Below are 27,575 nucleotides of genomic sequence, written 5' to 3' on the forward strand. Positions count from 1 at the left end.
AAGCTTTACACACCTCAAAATAATGCACATAAAAGAAAAATTTTGAATTTAACATTTATTAGGTACTATTCTAAACAAAATCAAATGGTTAATGTTTCACATTTGATGGAATAAAATGACAAAAAAATCACATTTATTTTTTTCAAAATAATGGATCAATGTGCCCAGTAGTGGGGCACATTGATCCTTCATTTGGGGCACTTTGAGCCACTCCAATTTAAGAGCAAACAAGGCATTTTTACTACACAGTATAAACTTCCAAAAGAGTTTCAAAAACATCTCAAAGTTCTTAAGAGTCAGCATCACTTCATCTTGTACTCATTAAGTAAACATGGAAATGTTACCATCTTAGAAGCACGAGCAGTTCCTCCGAAGCAGAGTGGTTTAGGCACCAATTTTACAATATCCTCAAAAGAAATCAAAGCTTCTGGTTCAGAAGAGGGAGTGAACTTGGGCCGCTCATTCACTTTGGACAGAACACGTTTCAGAACTATTACAATGAAGTCCCCATATTCATCAATTCCGGTAACTTCAGCAACATAATCGGAAATTGTGGTTTTTCCTAAAATCTTCACGATAACAAAGTTTCCCTCTTTCACATCAGTCTTGTTGAATTTTATATTTTCCTCTTCCTCTAGTTCAGGCATCCCCAAACTGCAGCCCTCCAGATGTTTTGGCCTACAACTCCCATGATCCCTAGCTAACAGGACCAGTGGTCAGGGATGATGGGAACTGTAGTCCAAAACATCTGCAGAGCCGAAGTTTGGGGATGCCTGCTCTAGTTCATCTTTAGAAAATGTTTCAAAATCAGTCGAGTCACTTTCAAACAGCTAGTTCGCATTCAACTTTTCTTTAATAATTTTTGACACAGCCTTTCCATATTTTCCATGGGGTACATTGATCCATGCTCAATGTACCCCATTTCCAATTGGATCAATGTGCCCCACATCACCATTTGAGACATAAATCTATTTTAAGCAAAACAGGCTGGCAGCCATGACAAATATTTTAGAACAGGCACGTCCAACAGGTAGATTGTGATCTACCAGTAGATCACTGGATGTCTGTGGTAGATCACTGCTAGATCACTGGCACCCCTAAAGAAAGCTCACCCAAAATTTTCCTCCTCCCTAAAAAAAGCTGAACTATGACCTGAAGCCCTAAACAAAAATGGGCCTCCCTCCCTCCTAAAAGAAGCTCAACAAGTTTGACCTAAACCCCCCAAAACAGGGCTTCCTTTCCTTAAAAAAACTCAACAGCTTTGACCTGAACCCCCCCAAAGGGGGGTAGATCACTCCCAGTTTTTAACTCTGTGAGTAGATCAGAGTCTCTTGGGAGTTGGCCACCCCCTGTTTTAGAACATACTACAGCTATATTAACTATGATCACATAAATGAAAAGATATTTCCGCTACCTTTACAACTTTTAGAGCTACATGGTTGACAATACATACAATTTTTTCCCCTAAAGCTTACCTAATTTAACAAATCTGGATATTTGTTTAAACTTCTTTGAAAACCCAAACCCAAACACAATGACAGTATGTAGTATCACTGTTGTTGTTGTAGTGTTGCCACAAACTTTGTATAAAAGCTAAAGTACGGTTTTAAAATGGAAAGGATCAATGTGCCCCATGGCTCAATGTGCCCCACTTTCCCCTACTGTTTCTTCAGTAGACCCAGCTAAACTGTTCACGGCTTAGGTGGTGTTCCTATACACCCTAACTGGGAATAATGGGACTTACTTTTGAGAAAACATGTACAGGGATTAACTATTAATCCCACTTAAACCAATGTGACTAACTTTAGTCCCATTACTTTCAATGGGACTAAATTTACGGTAGCTAGAGTGTGGCCACTGTCCTCAAAATAAGAGCAGGCCTTGCCAAACGTATTGAAGGTGTTACGAAGACCTGACAACAGCTTTGTTTTCATTCTCAGACTTGCACCTAAATTTTATGCATGTTTACTCAGAAGTAAGTTGCACAGTGGTCATGGGTCTTATTTATTATCTCATTTTTTGGGCTAAACCACTGAGCCTAGGGCTTGCTGATCAGAAGGTCGGCGGTTCGAATCCCTGTGACGGGGTGATCTCCCGTTGCTTGGTCCCAGCTCCTGCCAACCTAGCAGTTCAAAAGCACGTCAAAATGCAAGTAGATAAATAGGAACCACTATAGCGGAAAGGTAAACGGCGTTTCCATGTGCTGCTCTGGTTTGCCAGAAGCGGCTTTGTCATGCTGGCCACATGACCTGGAAGCTGTACGCCGGCTCCCTCGGCCAATAATGCGAGATGAGCGTGCAACCCCAGAGTCGGTCACGACTGGACCTAATGGTCAGGGGCCCCTTTACCTTTTTATACTGCTGTTGATGAAAATAAATCCTAGAGCAGCTTACATAGAAGTGTACAACAAAATACAGTGGTATCTCAGGTTCCAAACACCTCAGGTTACAAACATTTTGGGTGACGAACTGTGCTAACCCAGAAGTAGTACCTCAGGTTAAGAAATTTACCTCAGGATAAGAACAGAAATCGCACGGCGGCAGCGGGAAGCCCGATTAACTAAAGTGGTACCTCAGGTTAGGAATGGTTTCAGGTTAAGAATGGACCTCCGGAACGAATTAAGTACGTAACCAGAGGTACCACTGTATCAGAAGACACACAACTAAAATGAATAGCAGCAAGAAAATACTTATGATAAACTAAACCAAACTGTTCACATCTCACAAGGGCCCAAAGGTCAGGGGGGGGGGAGGTGCTGCTTAAGCAAATTGTGAAACTAAAGTAGAGAAGACACCTGACACGCATCCAGAAGCAGGGTGCCACAACTAAGAAGGCTCTTACATGGGTCACAGCCACCCCAGACTCTGCCTAGGAGTTGGGCCACAAAGAGGAACCCCAGCTCCCCATTTCCTAGACAAGGGAACTAATGGGAACTCTACTGGTATGTATGCACAGGATTTCATCCTTAAAAGGGGTCTGAACTTCACTAACTACCGGTAGTAGAAGCAAGTCCTGCACAAACCAAAAAATATTATAACCAATCTGAAAATCGGGAATAAGTGCTCCAATTAAAGGTAAAAAAGTGCTTCAGTGGGCATTCTGCTTGCTGAAAGATGTGTGTCTGTGCACTACCCAATTAACTTTCTGTTTCACTCAGTCAAGATGCTAATGAAAGAGTTCTATTAATGGATGGCACATCCCATTGGTTTTCCAAAGCCACAGGCTGCAATATATAGTTGATAATAACAACACTGTTATTGCTCCCAGGGCTTTCAGCAGTGCTGGCAATTTCATGCCACCATCAAGCAAAAGCATGCTGAAAACATGGGAGTGCAATGTTAAAGCAAAGCCACAATGCAGCTAGCCACAAGGGCTTCAAAGTGCAGAACTTCACTACTATTATCCTGGATTGAAATAACCTTGTTCTGTGGGAAACCCTGCCACCCTGGCAGGCGAAAGAGATAATGGCCAGGACAGACGACCTGAGTGTGACCAAAGATGAAAGCTGTCTTTTTTTTTTTTTTTGCTAGGGAACTATTTTAGAACAAACAGCAGTACATGAATACTTGACATGGGGAGAGAGAGGCAAAACTCTTAAATTACAGTTTTGCACTACACTGCTGTCCCTGTTCTTAAACGTAGCCAGGAATATAATGACAGGCCAGCCTTGAAGGAATGTGTTCCAGGGGTTGTGAACCAATAGCCATTTAGCAGAACATCTTCCGAGAAATACAAAATGGCCAAGCAAGGCAGAAATATCCTGAGCAATAGTAGGTCAGGAATGCAGATATATACAGGCACCTTTGTGATTATTTAATTGGATTTATCTTTACTTTTTCAGATGGGTTTTCGCACTACTGTTATTCTGTATTTAATGTAAACTGAGAAAGATAATATGTGAATGTGTGAGACTACTGGCATCTGTCCCTGCTTGGTAAATTACTACAAGTCATTTCCTCGAAGGCCTTGTTTGTGGCACTATAATTGCTTCATTGTGAAAGTAGGTGCATTTATTTATCAGGGACTCTGATAAGCAACAATAGCATGGCATGAGACGGTTGCCCGACAGCACATGCAAACAGCAAAGGAACAATTATATGCAAGTGTTTGCACTTTGCTATTGGGATCCAGGTAATCTATTTGAGTATTAGCAGCAAACCGGTGCAAACCGACTCACGGAAATATGTACAGATGTTGCATTTATGCCTTTGCTACAGGGGTGGGGGAACTTTTTCAGCTTGAGGGCCGCATTCCTTTCCAGAGGCCACATGCCAGTGTTGGACAGGGCCAGAGGCAAATGTGGGCAGAGCAAGGAACACAATTTTTCTTTCTGTACCGGGGGGTGGGGGTAGTTTCCACAGACACCTGCACTCCTTTCTCAGTCATATATCCAGAGAAGCAAGACGCACTATCAAAGAACAATGACACGTTCTAGCCGGAAATGGACACTCTGGTTGGGGGACAGAACCAGTGAGGATGAGTAGAGCCTGGAGGGCCCATGGACTTAAGGTTCCCCAACTCGGCATTCAAAATGAAAGCCAAACTGAGAGGTCGTGAGCATCTCATTCCATGAGGGGGAATGCTCACAGTTCTGGACTTGCACCAGTTTTGGACTTTCTACCAATAAAGCTGGCCAGGTATAAAACTATTTGAACCAGCACAGACCATGTCTGAATGTTTTCAAAGAGTTTGGGTTGATTCTTCAAACACATACCCATCTAAAACAAGCTATCTCTAGAGAAGTGAGACTCTTGGTCCATGATGCATTATGCAACGTTATCTTGACCTCACTTTTAAATACCTATAGTTTTCAGTAGAAAGCCCATGCACACTTCCTTGGGAGGAAGCCCCACTGACCATAGGAGTGGACGTGCGTACGTATGATTGCACTGTGAGGATACTTGAAGCTTCTGCCAAGCTCATTTCTGTCACTGTCTCCTGTGCCCTCTTCTCACCTTGGCCAAGTCGATTGGCACGTGTCTGTATTCCTCCCACTGTTCCATAAAATCTCATGCTTACACATTTGTTTTGTGGCTGCAGCCTTCAAGGCTGTAGATAGGAGGAGAGTTTGAATAAATCTGTTGGAATTCATAGTCTATGTGCAGCTTAGCAATTAGTGTCTCCACAGTCTGGGAAGACAGAGCATGAAAGTAATTTGCCTAGAGATAAGGAGACCCGACAACAGCTCAGTGATTGGCTGAGGTCCCTCATATAGGCAGCATGACCTATGACACTGGTTGTTGAGGTGCTGAGGAGTTGTTGCTGAGAGTGAAGAAGTCCTGTTGTAAATAGTAGCTTGTAGATAGCTTGTATGTTTACTGCTGTATATAATAAACTACAAGAGTTAAGTTACTAGTCGTCAGTTTTGTTCCTGATCGTCGTCCTGCCTGGGCAATCTCAAGAGTTGCCTATGAAGTGCTGCAATACTCTGCTATACTCTGCTAAACTGTGCAACAGGCGAAAGCACTTCAAAAGTTCACCGGCTTCAAAGTTTTAACAAAATCAAAGGCCTTTCCAAAAGCTGCCCACAGGCATTGTGCTTATGTACCTAAGTGAACCCATCAAAGCCTTGTGTTTGTGTTAATATTAAAATGGGTTCTTATTTGATGTGAAATATTTGCTGTAGGGACGCAGGTGGCGCTGTGGTTTAAACCACAGAGCCTAGAGCTTGCCGGTCAGAAGGTCAGCGGTTCGAATCCATGCGACAGGGTGAGCTCCTGTTGCTTGGTCCCAGCTCCTGCCAACCTAGCAGTTTGAAAGCACGTCAAAGTGCAAGTAGATAAATAGGTACCGCTACAGCGGGAAGGTAAACGGCGTTTCCGTGGGCTGCTCTGGTTCACCAGAAGCGGCTTTGTCATGCTGGCCACATAACCTGGAAGCTGTACGCCAGCTCCCTCGGCCAATAATACGAGATGAGCGCTGCAACCCCAGAGTCGGTCACAACTGGACCTAATGGTCAGGGGTCCCTTTACCTTTACCTTTACCTTTACAGGTTGAAAACCCAGGGAACACAACCCATTTTGTATTTATTAATACAGACTTGCACAACATAATGGTAAATTGTAAAATTATTTAATTACTTAAATAGTAACAAGAAAGATTGGAGTCAGGGAAGAAGAAAATGCAGCTTTAAAAAGAATTTTCTAAGGTTTGTACCTAAGGAAACATGAAAAGGTTCCAGGGTAATTATTATCCACCTGATTTGTTAATACAGGATAAAAGATGGTGACTTTAGGATCCTTCCTAATAGATCAAATATGTCTCTGTAGATAAGCCACCACATGACTGAACATATACCAATCAGCAGTAACCATGGAAACTAATTATTCAATAACAGATTGAATAGCTGTGATCAAGACAATAAAGAATAAAGATCACATTTTTGTACTATTTAACACATATGCCTCAACATATGTTCACTAATATTCGTACAAACCTCCTGGGGATAGAAACTACACTGAAAACACACAAACTAGCAAAAATAAAAGACAAATAGTATGCACAATGTAAATATAGTATGCAGTTTACACAAGTATATTTAATTGCTTTATCAGTATATCTTGAGCTATCTGCTTTCCGTATGGTTGTTGCCCAGCAGAGAGGAAGATGAGAGACAGAGAACACTGTGATGGGCAGCTCAGCCGTGAGTTTATGAAGAACGTCAAGGATTAATTTCTTCGTCTGCTGCAACCCCAAAGGGTGACCTGGGAGATGAGTTCCAAGGTGTATTAATGCATCAGTATAATGCACCAGATGACCTGAATTACAGCTAGCAGATGTTTTGTAGTGCATAGTGGTTGGGTTACACCAGTTGACAGTTTCAGTAAAGAGCCATATTAATGGTCAAAAATACATTCGCAGGAATGCTTGACACCCTCGGCTCACTTCTTGTCATCATCGTTAGGAAAGAGTCTGTAAGCCAAAAAGTCCATGGACTCCTGAGCCAGCTTGGAGAGGTGGAGGACGCCCGTGATCACCAGAGCAATGAGCATGAGCGGCAGCACCACATTCCACACTGTGGCAAGGACATTGTAGCATCTGGCTTTGGAGCCGTAGCGATGGGCAGCTTCCAGGTCACCGGACACCTTCTGATCCCGTGCCTTCAAGAAAGAAGAAGGAAAAGGCACAGAGCATTAGTAAGGCTACACAAGAAGAAAGCGACGGGGAAGGGAAACCCCCTGTGTAAAGCAGAACAACACAACTGAGAAGGACAACACCCAAAACTGGAGTCACAATGTTAGAAGACATTGTGACTATGTCAAGACATCTACGTATATCTGGGAGCTGGATTCGGTCAGCCTCTTTGGTCTACACAGTGCCTGTGGTATTAGGGTCAGTCCTCATTCTATTCCCCTGAAATTCACAAAGCAAATCGGGTGGGTGATGGTTGGCATACGTGACACCATCCAGATGTAAGAATGGTTTACAGAAGCCCACACAAGCTGGTATTGCCTTATAGTGAGCACTTGTTCCTGTGTTCCGTACACATCCATTTAGTGCTAGAAGTCCTAAAGTGGCAGCATAAGACACTCCATGCGCTTAGTAGATGCTCAGTGGATGCTCAGTAGGCCAGTGGGTGTACAGGGTGGAGCTGTCACGGAGACAGAAGTATGGCACATCCTCGATCCAGCTCTCTAGAAGCAGTGACCTATTTTACTTCTGCTATTCACTACATAGCATTAATTCCCAAACTACACCCATCTCTCCAGCCTGGCTTTCCAAACTCCTTTTCCAGGTCTAGAGAGATTCTGGTTACTTACATGTTACTGCTGTTTCTTTCCTGTTATGTTAAATGCCCACCTATTTCCTTGTAAGTCATTTTGGGTTGCCCTGGGCAAGACAAAATGACTAACAAATTTAATAAATACATAAATAATTTTTTTACAATCATTGCATCAATCACAAACCAAAGAGAGTGTACAGTAGCTTTCTTATCTCTGGATAAATCACTGACTTACCAGTAGTTCCACATGCAGGAATGTCTTGAAATATTGGTTACAGTAGCTTTTGCAATTGCCCATCCCAACTCTTAACCCCATTTCCTCTCTGCAGACTATTAATTACACAATTTTATGAACTATCAACAAATCAGCCTGCGCCGGTGGGAATGGAAGGGACAGCATGACACACCACAAATCGATCCTATACATTTTTTTGTACTCTTGCCCCTCTGCATCCTTTACAATCTTTGCTTCACTTCAGGATAGCTACGGTAACTTCTTTTATTAACAACCTAGTTCACAATACGCAGTTGCTAAGACTTTCTCCCCCATTAATCTCCATACCAGGAAACATTTCCTTTAAAACGTTTTTGGGTGCCACAGCTCTTAAAACGCATAGTATTCTCCTGAACAAGACAATATTACAAACAATAAGCTATAAAGACTGGTGTACATAGAGGTGGAGAGAATTTGGTTCCTTCCCAAATTTATTTTCTGCAGCTACATACTGGGAAAGCGTGTATTAGCCCAGGTGACCAATGTCATCTGCATGAAAATGAATTGTTTGAAGCATGTGCTCTATCAGGTATAACATTTAGTAGCCATCGAGTGATTCCTGAAGTCACATTTCTGCACCAAGTGTAAATTTTCATCTCTGTTTTCCCTGAATTCTGCTCTTCAAACTTTCATGAAAAACCACAACTATCCAAGAATTCAACTCTCCTTCCAGCAGTTTCACACATGACCAGGTTATAGTGCAATGAGTTTGTGGTATTTCCTCGATTACTAGATATTTCGATTTCGATTTCTACTTCTGTTTCCTTTGCTTTTTAAAAAGTGCTTCATAATCCAAAGAACGGAGAGAAATGGAAAAAATTATTATACCAGACCAACTTGAAATGCATGCTACAATCCCCTGGGGAAAGCAGCGTTTTAAAACTTAAATTAAGGGTTTCAATATGGCCATTGTTTTTAGAAGAGAAACTATGGAATGGAATTGCTGTGTGAAACAGTAAGAGACAGGAGACAGGAGTTTCACAGCACTCTTCATCATTATGCGTAAATATGTCCACTACCCCAAGATAGACTGAAATGCTTTCCTCCTTATCTCTAAGGTTCCAAAGCACAGGCATCCCCAAACTTCGGCCCTCCAGCTGTTTTGGCCTACAATTCCCATCTTCCTCGACCACTGGTCCTGTTAGCTAGGGATCATGGGAGTTGTAGGCCAAAACAGCTGTAGGGCCGCAGTTTGGGGATGCCTGCCATAGCAGATTCTGTGTAACTGATGCCACCAAATACCACAGCTACTCTCTGGGAATTGCTCTCAATGAGAATTCTCTGGAGGGGCCATTCCAGGCAAATACGTAGAGATAAGAAACAGTGAAGAATCTTCCTACCTTGACAGAATAGGCAAGAGCGACAAAGCCAAGGCAACACAGGTTCATGTAGATGGTGTTGAATATGGACCAAATCATATAGTCGCGGGGGATCACCGGAGGCTTGACAGTGATGACCGTTGGAGAAGGTTCCTGCTTATGGGAAGACATGGGCAGGTAGTCTTCACGAGGATAAGAAGTGTCCATGGCTCCAGTTGGGGGAATCACACACCGTTTCCCTGGATGAATCACACTGTTTCCTAGCAGTGGCAGCCTGTGAGCGGGGAAAGGCAGGGACAACCGTTTATATAGTGCCCAGCCAAGGCAAAGATTCATCTCCATCTATATATAAAACAGGGAAATTGCAGCTCTGGTTTGACTGTGGTTATCAGAAATGCTTTGCCAGGACGGAGAGAACTGTTTGGTTTCCAAGCCTGCCCTCGCTCCCTTGGGCGAGGAGTGCTTTTTATAACCCTGTGGTTGGTGTTGGCCCAACGCCGTCTCAGAGAGCTTGCCAACAATTGAGACACTTGTCTTCAAAGACAAGCAAGTGCTCTCATATGTGCAAGGTCATCAGCTAAGGGCAGACAGAGCTAGCAAACCTTATCTTATAGGGGTTTTTACCTCCATCCCTGCAGAAATGTCTCCTGCTTCTTACCCTTCCAGTCCCTTTGCACTTGTACATTACAAGGTTTTAAAAGCAGCTGACATATTCTGGTTTCTCTTCAAATCGCATAAATCTTTCGCCTTTTACTAAAGATTCATGAGTTTTCAACTAATTTTTTGAGGCCTTGCTTTGGCAGGGCTGAAAAACTAAAAAGCAAAAAGCCAGCTGACATCTGCATTGTGTCTGATTCAGCCCACCATCTATGCATTTTACGATCTGTATTAAACAGATGAGGACTGTTTAATGTAGATTGCAAATGTAGGGATGGTGGGCTGAACCAGGAAGATGCAAAGTGTTAGTGGTTAGTGGTTAATAATAATTAATAATTAGATGGTGAGTTTTATCATATGTGGTGGACATGCGATAAAGTTAAAAGATTTTGGGAAATGATATATAATGAATTGAAAAAGATTTTTAAATATACTTTTCCCAAAAAACCGGAGGCATTTTTATTAGGAATTATAGGAGAGGAGATTGGAAAAGAAGATCAAGTATTATTTATGTATGCAACAACCGCGGCTAGGACATTGTTAGCCCAAAAATGAAAAACCCAGGAGTTACCAACGATTGATGAGTGGCAGATGAAAATGATGGACTATGCGGACTTAGCAAGACTGACTAGCAAGATCCGAAACCAGGGAGAGACAAGGTTCCGAAAAGACTGGAGTAAATTTGTGGACTATATGGAGAAGAACTGTAGAAGTTTAAAGACACTTGCAGGACTGAAATAAATCCTACAAACTGACTAAAGTAAGGGTAACAAAGAACTACAAGATAGGAGTGAATAAGAAAACCGGATAAGGGGAGGGAGGGAAGTCACAGCTCGGCAGAGCAAAATGAACTGAGATGGGTGAATTTAAGACGAATTGTACAAAAAAACTGTTATGTTTTGTTTGTTTATTTGGAAAAACTTAATAAAAATTATTTTTTTATAAAAAATAGTGGTTAATAAACCACTAAAAGAAAGCACAGGCTGTTAAACTATAGAACAGGCACCGGGTACCACCAAGAACGCCCCCCCCCGCCCCTTCCTTCAAGCAAAAAGGTGGAGGAGAGATTCATTCGGATTTGGGGCGGTGGGAGGGGAAAGCTGGGGGGCGCACTACCATTAGGAGTCAGTTCAAAGGTAGTGGTTAAAAACAAACAAACACCAACAAAAAGTCCTTTATAGACGGCGGAGGGTTTTAAGGTCCTATTAGATTCAGCAGGACTTACTCTCAGGTAAGTGCAGTTAGGGCTGCAGCCTTTATGACCCAGGTTTTGGGTCCTTTTTAGGTTCAGGATGTCACTGCTTTACAACCCCCCCCCCCAAAAAAAATATTTGAAAACGTCACCTTTGTACTTAAACACAAGTGTCTTTATCAATTTATTTAGCGAACAACAAACTGGTGATTGCTTTAACTTGATATGTGGTGATATGAATGAGTCTTGCTTTGGAATTGAGGACCATTCTTCTGCCTTTTCATTTTATTTTGTTCTAAGGCAGGGGCCCCAAACTAAGGCCCGGGGGCCAGATGCGGCCCAATTGTCTTCTAAATCCGGCCCACGGACGATCCAGGAATCAGCATGTTTTCACATTAGTAGAATGTGTCCCTTTATTTAAAATGCATCTCTGGGTTATTTGTGGATTCAAATCACTTTACTGAAGCTGCTACCAGCCTATAAAAGTAACCTGCTATAAAAGTAACCTGTGAAAGAATCTCAAAAGCTTGCAAGTCAAGGTTATGTATATAACTACAGTGTAAATGTTAGAACATCAGGCTCTCCCAGTCTCTTTTCTTTGGCTCCATCATGTGGCCAGAAGAAAAAGCACAGGAAGTCTAAGCAAAAAGTAGAGGGTTTTAAGATTAAACAATGGTACCGGTATTATGGTAGGGGATAGACTTTTGAACACCACTTGATCAGATGTGTGAATTGGTTTCCTTACTAGACAGGGGTGTGTGGGGAGTTTCCTGGGGGTTTTCCTGTTGTTATTCTGTCACACACACACACACACACACACACACACACACACACACGTGCACAGGGGGAGAGAGAAAAGTAGTGAGGTCAGAGAGAAATGAAAAGTTACAAATCCAGAGGTGGGACAACTTATTTCTGTCAGAGGCCACATACCAGCTACAGGATCTTACCAGGATTCAGTCTGTTTGTAAGCCCCAGTGCAGCCCATCAAAGTAACAATACCTACACATCCTCTCCTGATGCATATCTGTCAGTCTTCTCCTGTCACTCCCCTGGCTGTAGAGCAGTTGCTGCTGCTTATGATCACTGTGTGAGGGTATAACATGAAGACTACTCTCTCCTCCGTGTGATTGTTTTTATTCTCATTGCAGTTTCCTCGGCCTCTTTTTCACCTCTTCAAGCAACTTCACTCAACATGCACTCTGAACTCTCTTCCAATCTCAGTAACCCTGCAGGCCCCTTTGTGGACAATGTGAAAGCTGAACCAAGGCAAATGACAAGAGTCTGCCTTGCAAGCAGTAGGTACCAGATTCAATTCCCAGCATCTCCATGTACAGTAAGGTTGGGAGACCCTGCCTGAAACCATGGAGAACTGCTGCCAGTCAGTATAGACAGTACTGAGCTACATGGACCAATGGTCTGACTCAATATAAGGCAGCTTCCTATATTCCTATGACAAGACTGTCCCACCACCAAGACTGCCCAATTTCTTAACAGACTGGAAGGTAAATCCTACTTCAAACACCTAGCTGTCCTCCATCCCCCTTCTGCTGCTCCCTGCCTCCCACAGGCTGTGTGAAGTGACCTCATTCCATTTAACAGTAGGGCCAGTCAGTTCCAAAGGGCCATAAATGGCTATGCTCCAGGAATCTCATGGGAGCTATACTGCACAGCCCTACATAGGCAAAATAATTTTGTGCAACTAAAGATGAAATCTTATGTGCTTCACAGTGAAAATGTATAGATAGGATTTGATTGCTTGAGTTGTTGGGGAACCCATTAGAATGCATATTTTCCTCTTTTAACCACTACAGAAATGCTTTTATTTATTTAGGCCATCATAGGAGCATCTATCAACTTTCAAGATGTTTTACAGAGTCCTATCTTCTTAACTTTCCTGCCAACCTAGCAGTTCGAAAGCACATCCAGGTGCAAGTAGATAAATAGGGACCGCTCCGGCGGGAAGGTAAACGGCGTTTCCGTGCACTGCTCTGGTTCGCCAGAAGCAGCTTTGTCATGCTGGCCACATGACCCGGAAGCTGTCTGCGGACAAACGCCGGCTCCCTCGGCCTATAGAGCGAGATGAGCGCCGCAACCCCAGAGTCGGACACGACTGGACCTGATGGTCAGGGGCCCCTTTACCTTTACCTTTATCTTCTTAACTTAGACATCCTTCAACATGGTGCCTGCAAGACTCTCACTGTCCACCACTGACACCCAAGTGGCCTGTACAGGTCAGCTTCCATCCTAATCATGCAGCAAGCATTTGGGGTGATTATAAAATGGCTATCACATGATGAGGATGGGAGCCTCCCATACAGAGACACAGCTTCTTTGTACCATCAAATTAAAACAATACAGTGCACCACACAGTAAAAATCCAGAACTTGTCAATCTTACAAATCCACAACTTGTCAATACCACAATCAGGGGCGTCTTAGCCATAGAGGCTAGTGGCGCGGGGAACCACGGCACCCAGTTCTGGAGGGCGCCACAGAAGAGGCGGGGGCTGGACGTGGCGCCTCTCCGCACCAGCTCACCGCCAGCTCCCACCATGCCGTGCAGCGCCCAGAGCCTCCGTACCGTCAGGGGAGCCGCCCTCCAACTGCTGCCGCATAGACCAGAGTGCCGCTCATTTGGGAGCTGCGGCAGCAAAAACACCTCGGCCGCTGCCAGAGCAGCCCAGGCGGCAGATGCCCCAATTCCCCCCACTGCCCCGTGTGCATTCTCAAGACCTCCACCTCACGCCGGCTCAGGAGTTCCCGCACTGGCATTTCCTCAGCTCGACCTCCTTCTCCCAGAGCCACAGCTCCTTTCCTCGTGGGTGGCAGCTGCAACTTTCTCCTCCTCTCCTCACACCCCTTCCTCAATGGGGTGTGAAAGAAAAATTGCCACTGCCCACCCGCCCTCTCCACAGCCCAACCAGCCCCATTGTTTTTCCAGCGCGCTCCCCGGGGACCCTGTCCTCGTCTTCCCCCCCTCCCCATACGAGCTCCTTGGGCACCTTGCAGCAGCGCCTGGTAGGAGGCGGGAAGGCGGCGGAGGAGGAGAGCTGCCTCTTGCCTTTCCCGTCTCCCCCTCGGCAAAGGGGCCCTCAGGGCATGGTGGCGGGAGCTGTAAGGTGGTGACACGAGGGGGGCGCCAGAGGGATATTTGAACGGGGAGGGGGCGCCGGAGGGACCTTTGAACCATGGCGCCCAATATCCTTGAGAGGAGCCTGACCACAATTCATGAGAACATGTGCCTTGGGTCCATGTTTTTGTGCCATTTTTGTTCCATGGTGGTGGTAAACAGCCAATCTTTCAATTAATTTACTGTGCAGTCGGCAGACACCAATGTAAGCTTTAACTTGATAGTGGTTTGCAGGGCATCTTATGTAACAATCATACAAGAGGATCATGGTTTTATTTGCTAGATGCTACTTTTACCTTCTTGCTGTTTTGTGGTGGTGCCCACATCACTTTTTCATAATGCTAAATGCACCTAGGCCCAAAAGATTGAGGAACACTGATTTCTAATCAGAGCAGTATGCAAACTACAGCTGAATGGAGCTGTTAAGTGAACACTGTTAAATAATGAGCAGTATGACTATGTTGATGCTGGGTCCCAAAAGGTTGAATGCCACATTCTACCAACCAAATTTTTAAGACTTAAAAAACTCAATTAACCTTTCTAGTTGAAAGATGCAACATTAGTTCAATACATAGTTTCACCCTGATAGGGGAATCAAACAAGAACTACCCAAACACTAATGTTTTTAAAAATGCAGTGGGGGTCCTAAATGTTTCAGTCCTGAATAGTTTTAACTGTTTTTACCAATACGATCTGAAGAGAAACCAGAGTATATGCAATCCCAATATGGGGCTCCTCTATAAATTTAACATCTCTGGAGGCAATCCAAAACCAGTTTTTAAGTCGGGTGTTAAAACTACCCCGATGCATAAGTATTGCAGCCACACACTTGAAACTAAATGTAACATCATTAGGAATTACTTTATGGAAACGAATCCTTAATTACTGGTTGACATTATGGCACAGACTTCCCAACCTATATCTAATCCAGTGCCTTTGGAGAGATGAGTATCCCAATCCCTGGACCAAAGCAATACATACGAAACTCGTGTCCATCAAATTAGCCCTGTCTGACTTACTGAACCTCGATTTAGCTACAGCTAAGAGATCTGCCACCCAAAAAATTGAGGAAATTGACCTCCAATACAACACTGCAACAGGCGCTGGCACCTGTTTGCCACTAAACTTGGGTCTAACACCATTCTTGAAAGTACCATCCTATCTAACTTCTCTATCCGTTACAAGGCACAGGTACGCCTTAATAAAGGCCAGATTCAACGCTTTTCCATCAAATGTTATGGGAAATAGACTCTCCAATGGCCAGATCTCTCTTCTATGCGACTGTAAGAGTGGTTCTATAGAATCTCTACACCACATACTTTTTTGCTGTCCATAACATTCGGAAGCCCGAGCTAAATATCTGTCGCCATTTTTATCGAGAATTACTGACAGAACGCAGGATGCTCAACTAATATATGAACGATGAAGATCCAAGCAGATCCCTTGCAGTCACTAGATACCTGATTAATATTTTATTTTACAAGAAGAGGAATGGATCACTGCGCATTCTTGATAATTATAATTAAGAATCATTTAAAGGTCTTAGAAATAGGCTATATTTTATTGGAGAGAATCCAGAGTCCTATTCGATATATTGATTAATTTTATCAGATAGTAGTTTAAATTGCTGTTTTAAATTGGGTATTGCTGAATCGTGTGACCTGTTTTAAATGTATATTGTTTTGGTCAAAGTTGATGGAATTGTTTGATATTGTTCTAATATGGGCCAATGGCCGAAATAAATTACCTACCTACCTGTTTTTACCAATAAGAGAACTTTTCCCACAGAATCAGAAAGATATGCCTTTATTTGCAGAGAATTCACCAGAGACTTCATATTTCAATACATGAAAGCTCTAACACACACTTTAATTGAGAAACTTGTGAAAAAACTGAAAAAATGAAACAGAAAGAGTGATGGTTCCCATCAACATCATGAACTAGGAAGGCCACAAATCCAGACTTTAGGACAGAGAAAACATCACTCAAGCATTGAGACAGGTATTGAGATAACTGGATAAATAAGTTGAGAATGATCACCCTAACCTTTCATAGTCCTTGTAAACAAGGTGGAATTATAGAGCTGCAAAAGAGCATAAACCTTTATATCTTCAGATGTGCCAGATGTCCTGTCTTCTTTAAACTGCCTCATTCCTTGCAGGTGTTAAGAGCAAAGTGGGTATAATCAAAGCAGAAGAAAGTGTAGCCAATGCACACTTATATATAAATACAGTACTGAGCAGAATATCCTTGACACACAAGTTCCAACTTAGCCAGCTCGAATCATTGGTATCTCTGCAGTATTGCTTTCACTGCTCTATGGAAAGGTGGTGGATCAGCTGTAATCACAATGACCATACTAATGAAGAATATGATTCCCACTATCAAAGCAATGATATTCAGGTACTTTGCTTTCCTGCCATGCATAGCTGCGCCTTCAGGATCTCCCATGACTTTACAATCCCTTGACTGAAACAGGGGAAGAGAAAAAATATATATTTTTAATAAAAAAAAGAAAATTAGCAGTAGAAACATCATTGCACATGCTTTAAACACCTGGAGGTCAAACAGGCTTTTCATGGTTGTTGTGCGATCATTTCAAACCAAGAACTTCCTGCTCAGTGTTACCACTGCAGCATCCTTGTTAGCAATGAGATAGTACTCTTTTTTCAAATACTCTAGAATGATTTACTTGGCAATTATATTCTGATACATTACCCGCATATTAAAGGTAAAAGTAAAGGACCCCTGACAGTTAAGTCCAGTTGCGAATGACTCTGGGGTTACAGCGCTCATCTCCTTTAATAGCCAAGGGAGACAGCGTTTGTCTGCAGACAGTTTTTCCGGTTCATGTGGCCAGCATGACTAAACCACTTCTGACGAAACCAGAGCAGCGCACGGAAACACAGTTTACCTTCCTGCCGGAGCGGTACCTATTTATCTACTTGCACTTTGACGTGTTTTCGAACTGCTAGGTTGGCAGGAGCTGGGACCGAGCAACAGGAGCTCACCCTGTCATGGGGATTTGAACTGCGGACCTTCTGACTGCCGACCTTCTGGCTGGCAGGCTCTAGGCTCAGTAGTTTAGACCACAGTGCATATTAGAAAGTGCTATTGGGCAAATGGAATTTATGTCTTCTATTTTCCACAGTACATTATATTTTGGGGTGAATAAATGAGGCAGCCAAAGACTACAGTATTAAACAAAAGCTGGTGGCACTTTGTTTTAAGCCTTCCATGCGCAAGCCTTTTTGTGACAGCAACACACACACACACACACACACACACACACACACACACACACCATCTTATATACATGCAGGGGTGGGGACAGAACGATTTAGTTTAGGGTTAACACTGTTGGGGTAGGGGCCTCTGTGAGGGGCAGAAATTTGACAGGTGGCCATCCCCCCCCCCCCCAAGCAGAGAGGCAATGAGGGAAGAGCTATTAACGCCAAATGCTGCTAGGAAAGTGCCCTTGGTCAGTGTCCCACTCCAAGACCTGAGTGAATGGGGTGGAAGAAGAATGAAGTCTGCCCCAGAAAATGAGAGAAAAGCAAGAAGCGGAGGCAGAAATGCTATCCAGTCCACGAGGAGGAAAAGAAGCCAAGACTGAGGGAGAGCAGAAAACCAGAAAGGGGGGGGGCAAATAACTGGGTTAGTTAGATAATGGCGCTTTCCCGCCCTTTTTCGCGGGTGGGGGAGGGAGGGAGTGCGGCTTCACCTTGATGGAGAAAATGAGAGCGGCGAAGCCGAGGCAGAAGTTGTTCATGAAGGTTAAACTAAACATCGACCAGATGACGAAGTCTTGCGGGGGCTGGACGACGACGCAGCCCACTGGGTGGGGGTAGGGGCTCGCGGGGGGCGGCGTACCGGGCCTGTACCGGTCGTACGGAGCCACTCTGAGGGCAACCGGGGGCGAGAGGGGCTGCATGGCGACAGCCCCTACCAGGGCGCCAAGCTCCGAGTCCGGAGGGCGCCTGGTTGGGAGTCCGGGCTAACTTGGAGTCGTCCGGGACTCCAGGGAAGAGCCGAGCTGAACAGAGCTCGAAAAGAGCCCTGCAGTTCCTGAAGCTGCCACTGGGGGCGCAGGGAGTCCTCAGCCTGGAAAGAGCCCTGCAGCGCCGGAAGCCCCACCAGAGTCGGCGGAGAGTGGCGGCGGACCTGCTGCTGGCCGCCCCTGCTCCCTTAACTCAGGGGAAGGAGGGAGAGAGGGAGGGAGAGGAGAGGGGGGGGGGCAAAGCAGGCAGAGACAGGAGGAGACGGCGAGGGAGGCTTTTTTTGGTGGGGGGTGACGCAGAGAGCTTTCTCTCCCTCCTCCGGTGGGTCTCTCTCTCTCTCTCTCAAACATGCACAGAAAGGAGGATATTTGGTGTGCTGGAGGGTTGGGTGGGTTTGTGCATTTATCAGATGTTTCCACGGAGGTCACTGGCACAGGTAGCATGTGCAATGGGTGAGGGATGCAAGATTCCATCCATGTGCAAGGTGAGTGAGACTGTTTAGCAGTAGCGCTGTGCCGGAGGGGGGGTAACTGTGTGTGCATCACTTTGTGATGTTATCTGTTATGTGTCTGGGTGTTTGGGGTGTGTGTGTGTCATGCAGGGTGTGAAATGGGAGATGCGATCCGGCAGGTACAGAGCGCAGAGGGATTATGCCACTGCTATGAATTGACAAGCGGGGCTGCTTCTGTTTATACTGCCTCGCCAAAGAAGGCTGGAAAAGACCCTGATGTTGGGAAAGATTGAGGGCACTAGGAGAAGGGGACGATGAGATGGTTGGACAGTGTTCTCGAAGCTACGAACATGAGTTTGACCAAACTGCAGGAGGCAGTGGAAGACAGGAGTGCCTGGAATGCTATGGCCCGAGGGGTCACGAAGAGTCCGACACGACTAAATGACTAAACAACAACAACAACAATAGTGTGGGGGTACACAACGGGGTTTGAGGTATGAGCCGCACAGCATCTCTGTGTTAGTAATGGTGGGGGGGATAGGTCTGTTTGCTTAGGATTCTGCCTTTGGGGCAGGGGGTGTAGGGGTCTCTGTGGGTCCCATTGTTTGTGTACCTTGTTCATCCAGAGGCAGAACTAGGTTGGCCCATGGGGTGCCCTCCATATACTGGACCTGAGCTGCCACCAACCCCATACAACATGGCAAATGGGCAACATCTAAAGGGCTCCCCTTGATATAGAAGGAATGGTGTGGGCATTTAAGGAGTGGCTCAAGTGCATCCAGAATTAATAAGAATATATAAAGCGCTTTCCTTCATTGTGACTCTGCTTGCATTTAAGAAAAGGAAGGGATGTGGTATGGACCTTTGGTCAATCAGATATAAGCATAGAATTGTAGATTTGGAAGGGACCATAGGGGACCATCTAGTCCAACCCCCTGCAGGAATCTTTTTACCCAACATGGGGTTCAAACCCACAACCTTGAGTTGAAGAGTCTCACCCTCTACCATCTGAGCTGTCAGAACTCCGTTCTCTCAAGATTCTCCCTTACTTGCAAATATTACACACACACACACACACACACACACACACACACACACACACACACACCAGTGTACCACTACATGTAAACATAGCTCCCTCTGGCCCTTTGCATTTCCCCATCATTTGCAAAGGAAGTTGGACCACAACCTCCAAAACATAAATTCTCTGACACAGCTTTCACACATTCTTTTATCCTGTCACATATGATCTTATACCCATGGAACCTGGGGCTGGATGCGGCCCTCCATGCCTCTCCACCTGGCCCTCAGAACTCTCCCTAGGCCATACACCTATCCTCAGGCCACATCCCTCACTTATCCTACTTCACAGTATCCAGGAGTGCTTTGTCTGGAAGGTGCAGGGCCGGCCCTACGGCCAGGCTGGGTGGCGCAGGGCACCATGGCGCTGGCCCAACAGGCCCGCGCTGCGCCCACCCACCCACCGCGCTGGGAAACGGGGGGGGAGGGCGCCGGAGAGATTGCGCTGTGCCTGCCTGCCTGCCGCGCAGCAGCGCCTATGGCAGCCACGCTGCGCCCACCCGCCCACCGTGCTGGGAAACGGGGCGGGAGGGCGCCGGACAGATCTGGCGCACCACGGCGCCAGGGGCTTAAGACGGCCCTGGGAAGGTGCTCTTGATATCTGATAATGGCCATACACAAACATGGACACATGGACACGCACAAGTCTTTTTCCACAACTGTTCCTGAACATGCAGCAAGCAGAAGCTGAAACTTCCACAGAGACACACTCGGGGTGCAAAATAAATAAATAAATGTCTGCACCGGGTACCACCAAGAACGTTCCCCCACCCCATCCCTTCCTTCGAGCAAAAGGGTGGAGGAGGGATTCATTCGGATTTGGGGCGGTGGGAGGGGAAAGCTGGGGGGGGGAGCACTACCATTAGGACTCAGTTCAAAGGTAAGGATGGACTCCAGAGCGTGCTCTCCATGCAGTTAGTGGTTAAAAACAAACAAACACCTTTATAGACGACGGAGGGTTTTAAGGTCCTATTAGATTCAGCAGGACTTACTCTCAGGTAAGTGCAGTTAGGGCTGCAGCCTTTGTGACCCAGGTTTTGGGTCCTTTTTATGTTCAGGATGTCATTGCTTTACAACCCCCCCAAAAAAATAATTATTTGAAAACGTCACGTTTGTACTTAAACACAAGTGTCTTTATCAAAGAACAACAAACTGGTGATTGCTTTAACTTGATATGTGGTGATCTGAATGAGTCTTGCTTTGGAATTGAGGACCATTCTTCTGCCTTTTCATTTTATTTTGTTCTAAGGGCTTGTTAGAGATAATGTGTAAGCTCCCCAAAAAAAGGGTTAACAACTCTGGGGAACCTTTCCTAAAAATGGTCAACAACTTTGGGGGTCCCCCGCCTAAAAAAGGTTGACAACTCTGTGAAATTTGGGGGGGGGGCGCCGGAGGGATCTTCGCACCACGGCGCAGAATATGCTTAAGACAGCCCTGCAAGGCGACGCAAGGCGGCGGCGGACGGCCACTGAGGCGAAATGGGGCGCGAGGGCCAAGGGCGGGTCCTGATTGGGCAGTGCCTGTGGCGGCTGCATCGCATGAGATAAGCCGCCGCTTTCGATTCTAAGAAAACCACGAAGGAGGGAAGCAGTCCGGGGGAGAGTTAGAGCAGGGACAGATTTGGTAGGAAATGAAACTCGGATGGGAAAGCAGGCAGGAAGCTGTGGTGCTCCAACGCTTTGCTCCTGAACATGAAGCGTCGTTGGCAGCAGCAACCTCGCTAAAATTGTAGAATAAACTTTGACAGTTCCTTGGAGCGAGTTCAGGATTAAACAGCTGTGAAAAAGCAGAATCTGTCTCAAACCTCGCCCCACCCCTCCTGTCCTGTCTGCCAAACTTCAAAGAACTGCATAGTCTTTCCCCCCTTGTTGGCCCAAACTGCATCTGCCATCCTGTGTGTTTCTTGCCGCGACTGCCCACCTATGCAAGTTTAAAAACAGACACTAGTTAGCTCACCCCTTCTGACGGAGCATGTCAGACTTCCCGGGATAAATGATTTACACAGCACTTTATGCTAGTCTCTAGGGTGAGGGTGTTGGGAAAGATCGATTCCATTTGGACCCTCCATCAAGACTAATACGTAATAATAACACTCTCCACCTCAAGGATGGCTATCCCATGCCTCCCTTCTGCCCTCCAGTCTCATGTTAAGAATGGGGGCGGGGCATAGGAGCCAACTCCTAGGGCCCCCCTAAAATATTCAGATAGTGTGCTTGTGAAACATCATGTGATTGATTTTCAGGGTGAGGCTTATTTCTCCCCACCACCACCACCATCCCAAATATTTTATACAAGTTGGCATCCCTGCAGGGGAGAATAAGAAAGGTTCTATCAGAGCAGGAATGAGGTATCTATAGCCCCCTCCCGATGTTTTCAACAACAATGCTCACCATCCCCGACAGTTGGTCAGATCAACTGCAGGGTGTTCGGAGTCAGAATACCAACATCTGCTTCTTTGAAGCAAGAGGGATGTTTTAAAAAGTGGCTTCTAACAAAGTGGCATGATAGCTGCAGTTCCCTGAAAAAGCACTGTGAACTGGGTGAATGGAACTGCATGTTGGCAATTATCAAATAATGATGAGCACAAATAAGCATGGCACTACCCTCATCCAAATTTGGGAGACACATTTCTTTAAAGAGCATGGGGAAGTGAGATGAATAAATGGCAACATTTAGGACTTGCAGCAAGAGCCTGTATTCTTTGTAAAGCACCATTTATGCTGATAGCATAATAACAATCAATTCATGTAGCTCAGTTGGTAGAGCAGGAGACTCTTAATCTCAATTTTGTGGGTCTGAGCCCCACAAAATATTCCTGCATTGCAGGGGGTTGGACTAGATGACCCTCGTGGTCCCTTCCAACTCTACAATTCTATGATTCTAACAATTGATTCTCAACCAGCAAGGCATGATCCTATAAGATAATGAGAAGAAATGAGCAAGCTTCTCCCAACATGCAATTTCTCTCATAGTGCTAATCTTTTTAGACAGAAGGCAACATCAACCCACCATCCAAACTGTACACTATTGGCATGAGAGCGTGTGCTTTCCCCTGTGGTTTAATTCTAGGCTGAAGATACACAGTCGGCAATGCTAATTCTTACACTTGGGACCATTTTAATTAAAAGATACTGTGGGTGTGTTTCCAAGAGAATTAAGTAATCCCATATATAAAAATGTTTAATGGATCTAGGGATATTTGGATTCCCTAAATGACTGACCTCCCAGGTTAATTTTTTAAAATCCGTGTAAAAAGTCATCAGAATATTACATAAATCTACATGTTGAAACCATAATATTGAAGAGTCCTACAAAAGGGGAGCCTCAATGTTTTAAGTTTTATACCAACAAGAAAGCAATTGATGAAGAATAAGGTAGTCATGTTTTTATGTGCTCAGAATTCACCCGAGACTTCATGTTTCAATACAGAAAAGCTGCAGTACACATCTTGAGTGAGTAACATAAGCACTGATAACTGGGAAACCCTGGCCTGTGAGCACTCCAACTGGAGAACAGCCTTTACCAAAGGTGTCATGGACTTTGAAGAAGCACAAACCCAGGGCAAGAAGGAGAAATGAGCTAAGAAAAAGGCACCTTTGGCAAACCCTCACTGTGATCAACTTCCTCCAGGAAACCTATGTCCCCACTGTGGAAGGACGTGTGGATCCAGAATTGGCCTCCCAGTCACTTACAGACTCACTATTAAGACTGGTTTCATGGAAGACAATTTTACTCGGCTACAAGCGATCACCAAAGAAGAAGAAGTGTGCTTGCTTCAGTGGTTTAATTCTAGGCTGAAAGTACACCGAAGAGTGATTTCTTACATCTGACACACTTTTAGTTATCATACATACATACAAAATCATGATCTTTCATTTGGTTCCATTAAATTAATGATCCCCCAGTAAATTTTCCCCCTATTTGTTTATTTATTCATTTAAAAGTCATGATAATATATGGATGTAGGCTTGTAAAGAATTAATACTGGAGAACTATACAGAAGGGGAGTTCACACAGAATAAGGACTTAGTTTTATTTGCTCAAAATTCATCCCATAATTCATGTTTCAATAAAGAAAAACTCCCAGCATACTACATCTTGAGTGATAAACCCGTTGAAGTAGAAACCAGATCATAAAAAATACTGCTTATATCCCATGAGTAACAGGAAGAGGCAAGGCCACAAATTCAAATATTGGACAAAGAAAAACATCACTCATACAAACACTATTTTCTCAATAAAAGTCTCAGACCGGATGACAAAGTTGAAGATGACATCAGAGCCTCTCTTCCACCTTCATAGGCAAACAGTGCTGAGACCTTCATATCTCCAGAAGTGCAGGATGCACCAGGTGTCAGGTAGAATGTCTCCTTCCTTGCAAATGAAAGAGTAGGGTGGGTAGCCTCAGAGAAGAAAAGGCAGCAAAAGCTTACAAGAAGCGCTATAATGCCAGGGAAAATATTCTGCACACACTTTGCCACTGAGCCAACATTCAGTGGCAATTCCTCTTCATCTTCCCCATTCCTGCCATGCCGGGAAGCGAACGATGATGATGATGAAAGCGATGAAGAATATGATGCTCAGTATCAGAGCAGTGATGTTCAGGTTTTTGGCAGTCCTGCCATAGGTAGCCGCAATTTCAGGATCTCCAAGCACTTTGTGATCCCTAGACTGAAAGTGGAGTGGGAGGAGGGAAGAGAAGACAATTTTTAACAGTATTAATTATGAAAATTAACAATGGATATATATTTGTACGTGCTGAATGCCTAAAGCTCCAATAGACTTTCCATGGTTGTCTAATCTTATCAAAACACACATTCCTCCACACTGACTGCATTGGATAGAATCGTAGTCCACATGCAACGGAAGTGACTTGCAGCACTGGGGCAAGATGTAAGAGTTGCACGTGTCTGTCTGTAGACTAGTGATAGGAGCAACTTTCAATCTAGGTTGCCCCATCTTCTTGGCCCCAGTCCCTGGGCCCCACTCTCACCCAGAGCTACCAGCCAGTTTCATTTCTCTGCTGGGTAGGGTGGAAGAGAAACCTGTTGTTTCTCTACCTTCCCACCCATCATGAAAACCAGTGTTGGAGAGACCAGTGTAGGTAGCAGGTTGGGAGAGAGAGAGAAAAGACGAGTAGCCTTATTGTCACTGGCCCTAACCATCACCAAATCCAGTCCTGCCAATAGCCACCCATGCTGATATCACCCTGGAGGGAATGGGGTCTTCAGCACAAAAAAAATATTCCTTACCCCTGTAATACAGGAACTGTGATTGCCCCATCCTGTAGACTTGTTTAATATTTGTTATTCCATCAATCCATTATCAGAAAACATTTTGAGAACAAACAGCTATTGCAATACTTTATAAGCTTGTCTTAAAATAGCATTTCAGTCATTCTGAAAGAAAAGACTTATACAGTACAATGTTGAACTTAAAAGCTACAAACGTGAATGCTTAGTACTGTACAAGAAAGTATGGTGTATTGCCTGTACAGAAAAACTGATGCACAAATTGAGAGTGGCAAGAAGAGGAAAAAAATATTAAGGCACTTTTGCTGGAGAATGGTGGTACAAATACAGTCACACCTCGGTTTACGTCTGCCTCCGTTTGCGAACGCTTCGGGGAGCGAATGCCACAGACCCGGAAGTGTTTACATCCGGGTTCCGCGGTGTCTTGCGGCGGTGCATGCGCAGAAGCGATCTACGCAGCACGCACGTGCAGAGAAGCACTCAATCCCCCCGGAAACCAGATGCCTTTGGTTTGTGAACACCTCGGTTTCCAACCGCCTCCGTTGAATGGATTGTGGTCGTAAACCGAGATTCCACTGTAGGCTACTCCAGAAAACCAAAGAACAGTTCCGAAGGTTTTTCTACTAATTTGTGGATCACTTAATAAGAACATGTTTTACAGATGTATCATGTTACAAGCATGGTGTACAAGTTTGCATAATGTACTTTCAGGGGTTTATGGGGAAACTTCAAAGGAAAGGGGGTGCTAGAGTGCTTGTTAAGAGTTGACACTTTTCAGGGCTCATATGTATACTAGAGCTGTGTGGCGGAAAGAAATTCAACAGGTAAAGTGTTCCTTAAAACAAACTGTTGGGAACCTGCATCTGCTGAACTTCAACTTCCTGAATCAGCCCTGAGTGCTCACTGGAAGGACAGATCCTGAAGCTGAGGCTCCAATACTTTGGCCACGTCATGAGAAGACTCCCTGGAAAAGACCCGGTTGCTGGGAAAGATTGAGGGCACAAGGAGAAGGGGACCACAGAGGGCGAGATGGTTGGACAGCGTTCTCAAAGCTACCAAATTCAACAGGTGATGTGTTTCAGAAAACAGGTTGTTGTAGAGAAGCTGTACCTGTTGAATTGCTACTCGTCTGGTGGGGGGGGGGGTCCGGTGGGACCTGATTAAGGTATAAAGCTGGCCAAGAGAGTGGCCAAAAGCGGCAATGACTCTAAAGAGGGAGGTAGAAGAAATAAAGGAGACTGGCACAGCAGAGTGGAGAGGAAGGTCAAGCAGCTCTCGTGTGCTCCCTTACCTTGATGGAGAAGACGAGAGCGGCGAAGCCGAGGCAGCAGGCGTTCAGGAACTAGAAGCTGAACAAGGACCACAGCACGTGGTCCTGGGGTTGCGGGCCCGCGACCGCTCTGGCGTAGGGGTACGGCGGCGCGCCCGACTCTTTGCCGTCGTGGGGCTGCATGTGGATGGCGACAGGGTGCGGAGCGGTCTGCATGGTGAGAGGTCCCCAGCGAGTGGCAACGGCTAGCGCAGGGCGCGCCGCTGGAGTCTGCCTGGGGCTGGGCGCGGGCGTGGCTCTCGCGCTCTGATTGGGCAGGACGTGCCCCCGGGCTGAATCTGCCCCCCCCAGATTCGCAGAAAACGAAAACGAAGGAGCGCAGCGGGTGGGGGCGAGTGGGGGGCGAATTATGCGCAGTGGGAGGCGGTGCTGCCCCCGGGGGCTTCGCCAAGGCCCGCTTCGAAACCACTTTCTTCCAGCTGCAACAATTTTCGCGAGGTGGAAACCGTGATTCAACGAACGGGTGGCGATGTGCACGCACCCCTCGTTTTTGGGGAAAGTGTTGGACTTTTTGTTTCTTATCTGGAATACTACTTGAGAATTCTGGAATTTCCACTGTAGATATAATTTATTTTATGCTGGGAATTAAATGTAGCTAATAACTAACTGAATTAATTGCTTTCTCTGGAATAATTCATTTAATTATTTATAGTATATTAATACATTTTCACTGCTTTTGCTTTTAACGTTAGCTGAACAGGAGACTGTAAGAAGTAAAGCTGCACTGATTGCTCTCATATTAAAGGTAAAGGGACCCCTATTCATCTACTTGCACTTTGCCATGCTTTCGAACTGCTAGGTTGGCAGGAGCAGGGACCGACCAACGGGAGTTCACCCCGTCACAGGGATTCAAACTGCCGACCTTCCAATCGGCAAGCCCTAGGCTCAGTGGTTTAGACCACAGCGCCACCCGTGTCTCTTAATATACCTGCATTAGTTAATACAACTAGTTTATATTTCATTAACTCTTTTATCGTGTACTTGTAACCATATTGTAGGTGCTTCAGTTATTCTACTTTAATACAACAGTAACAAAATTTATTGAATGGTCACAGACTTGGCCTTTAATGAAACATGTCTTTGTTTGATACAACAGCTTCACTGTTTTTAATGAATATCTACAATTTTTCACCATTTGTCAATTATTAAATTGATTTGTTCTGG

The 27,575-nt window shown here is 45.1% G+C and overlaps 1 protein-coding gene, 2 long non-coding RNA genes and 1 pseudogene across 4 annotated transcripts; 2 read left to right on the top strand and 2 right to left on the bottom strand.

The window, feature by feature from the left end:
- Positions 1-6,056: 6,056 nt before the first annotated feature.
- IFITM5 (interferon induced transmembrane protein 5) lies at positions 6,057-18,342 on the bottom strand. Of its 2 annotated transcripts, none has more exons than XM_035122993.3 (2): positions 9,338-9,763; positions 6,057-7,100 (listed from the first exon to the last, which is right to left on the bottom strand). In XM_035122993.3, exons 1-2 carry the CDS (start codon positions 9,656-9,658, stop codon positions 6,882-6,884), a joined length of 540 nt encoding a protein of 179 aa, XP_034978884.2. In that variant the 5' UTR covers positions 9,659-9,763; the 3' UTR covers positions 6,057-6,881. The 2 variants fall into 2 exon arrangements, with proteins under 2 accessions (XP_034978884.2, XP_088521525.1); XM_088665399.1 differs by lacking the exon at positions 9,338-9,763 and adding an exon at positions 18,022-18,342 and having other exon boundaries at positions 6,064-7,100.
- On the top strand, positions 10,035-10,123 carry LOC118075626 (U5 spliceosomal RNA; annotated as a pseudogene).
- A 213-nt stretch (positions 18,343-18,555) lies between the features above and the next one.
- On the top strand, positions 18,556-23,714 carry LOC148687581 (uncharacterized). The gene is made up of 2 exons (XR_015948780.1): positions 18,556-18,782; positions 23,259-23,714. It is a non-coding gene; the product is annotated as an uncharacterized LOC148687581 (long non-coding RNA).
- A 134-nt stretch (positions 23,715-23,848) lies between these two features.
- Positions 23,849-26,588, bottom strand: LOC118088827 (uncharacterized). The gene is made up of 2 exons (XR_015948779.1): positions 26,373-26,588; positions 23,849-24,500 (listed from the first exon to the last, which is right to left on the bottom strand). It is a non-coding gene; the product is annotated as an uncharacterized LOC118088827 (long non-coding RNA).
- Between the last annotated feature and the right edge of the window lie 987 nt (positions 26,589-27,575).

This window comes from Zootoca vivipara, chromosome 1, assembly GCF_965207765.1.
Source record: "Zootoca vivipara chromosome 1, rZooViv2.hap1.1, whole genome shotgun sequence".
Classification (NCBI taxonomy): domain Eukaryota; kingdom Metazoa; phylum Chordata; class Lepidosauria; order Squamata; family Lacertidae; genus Zootoca; species Zootoca vivipara.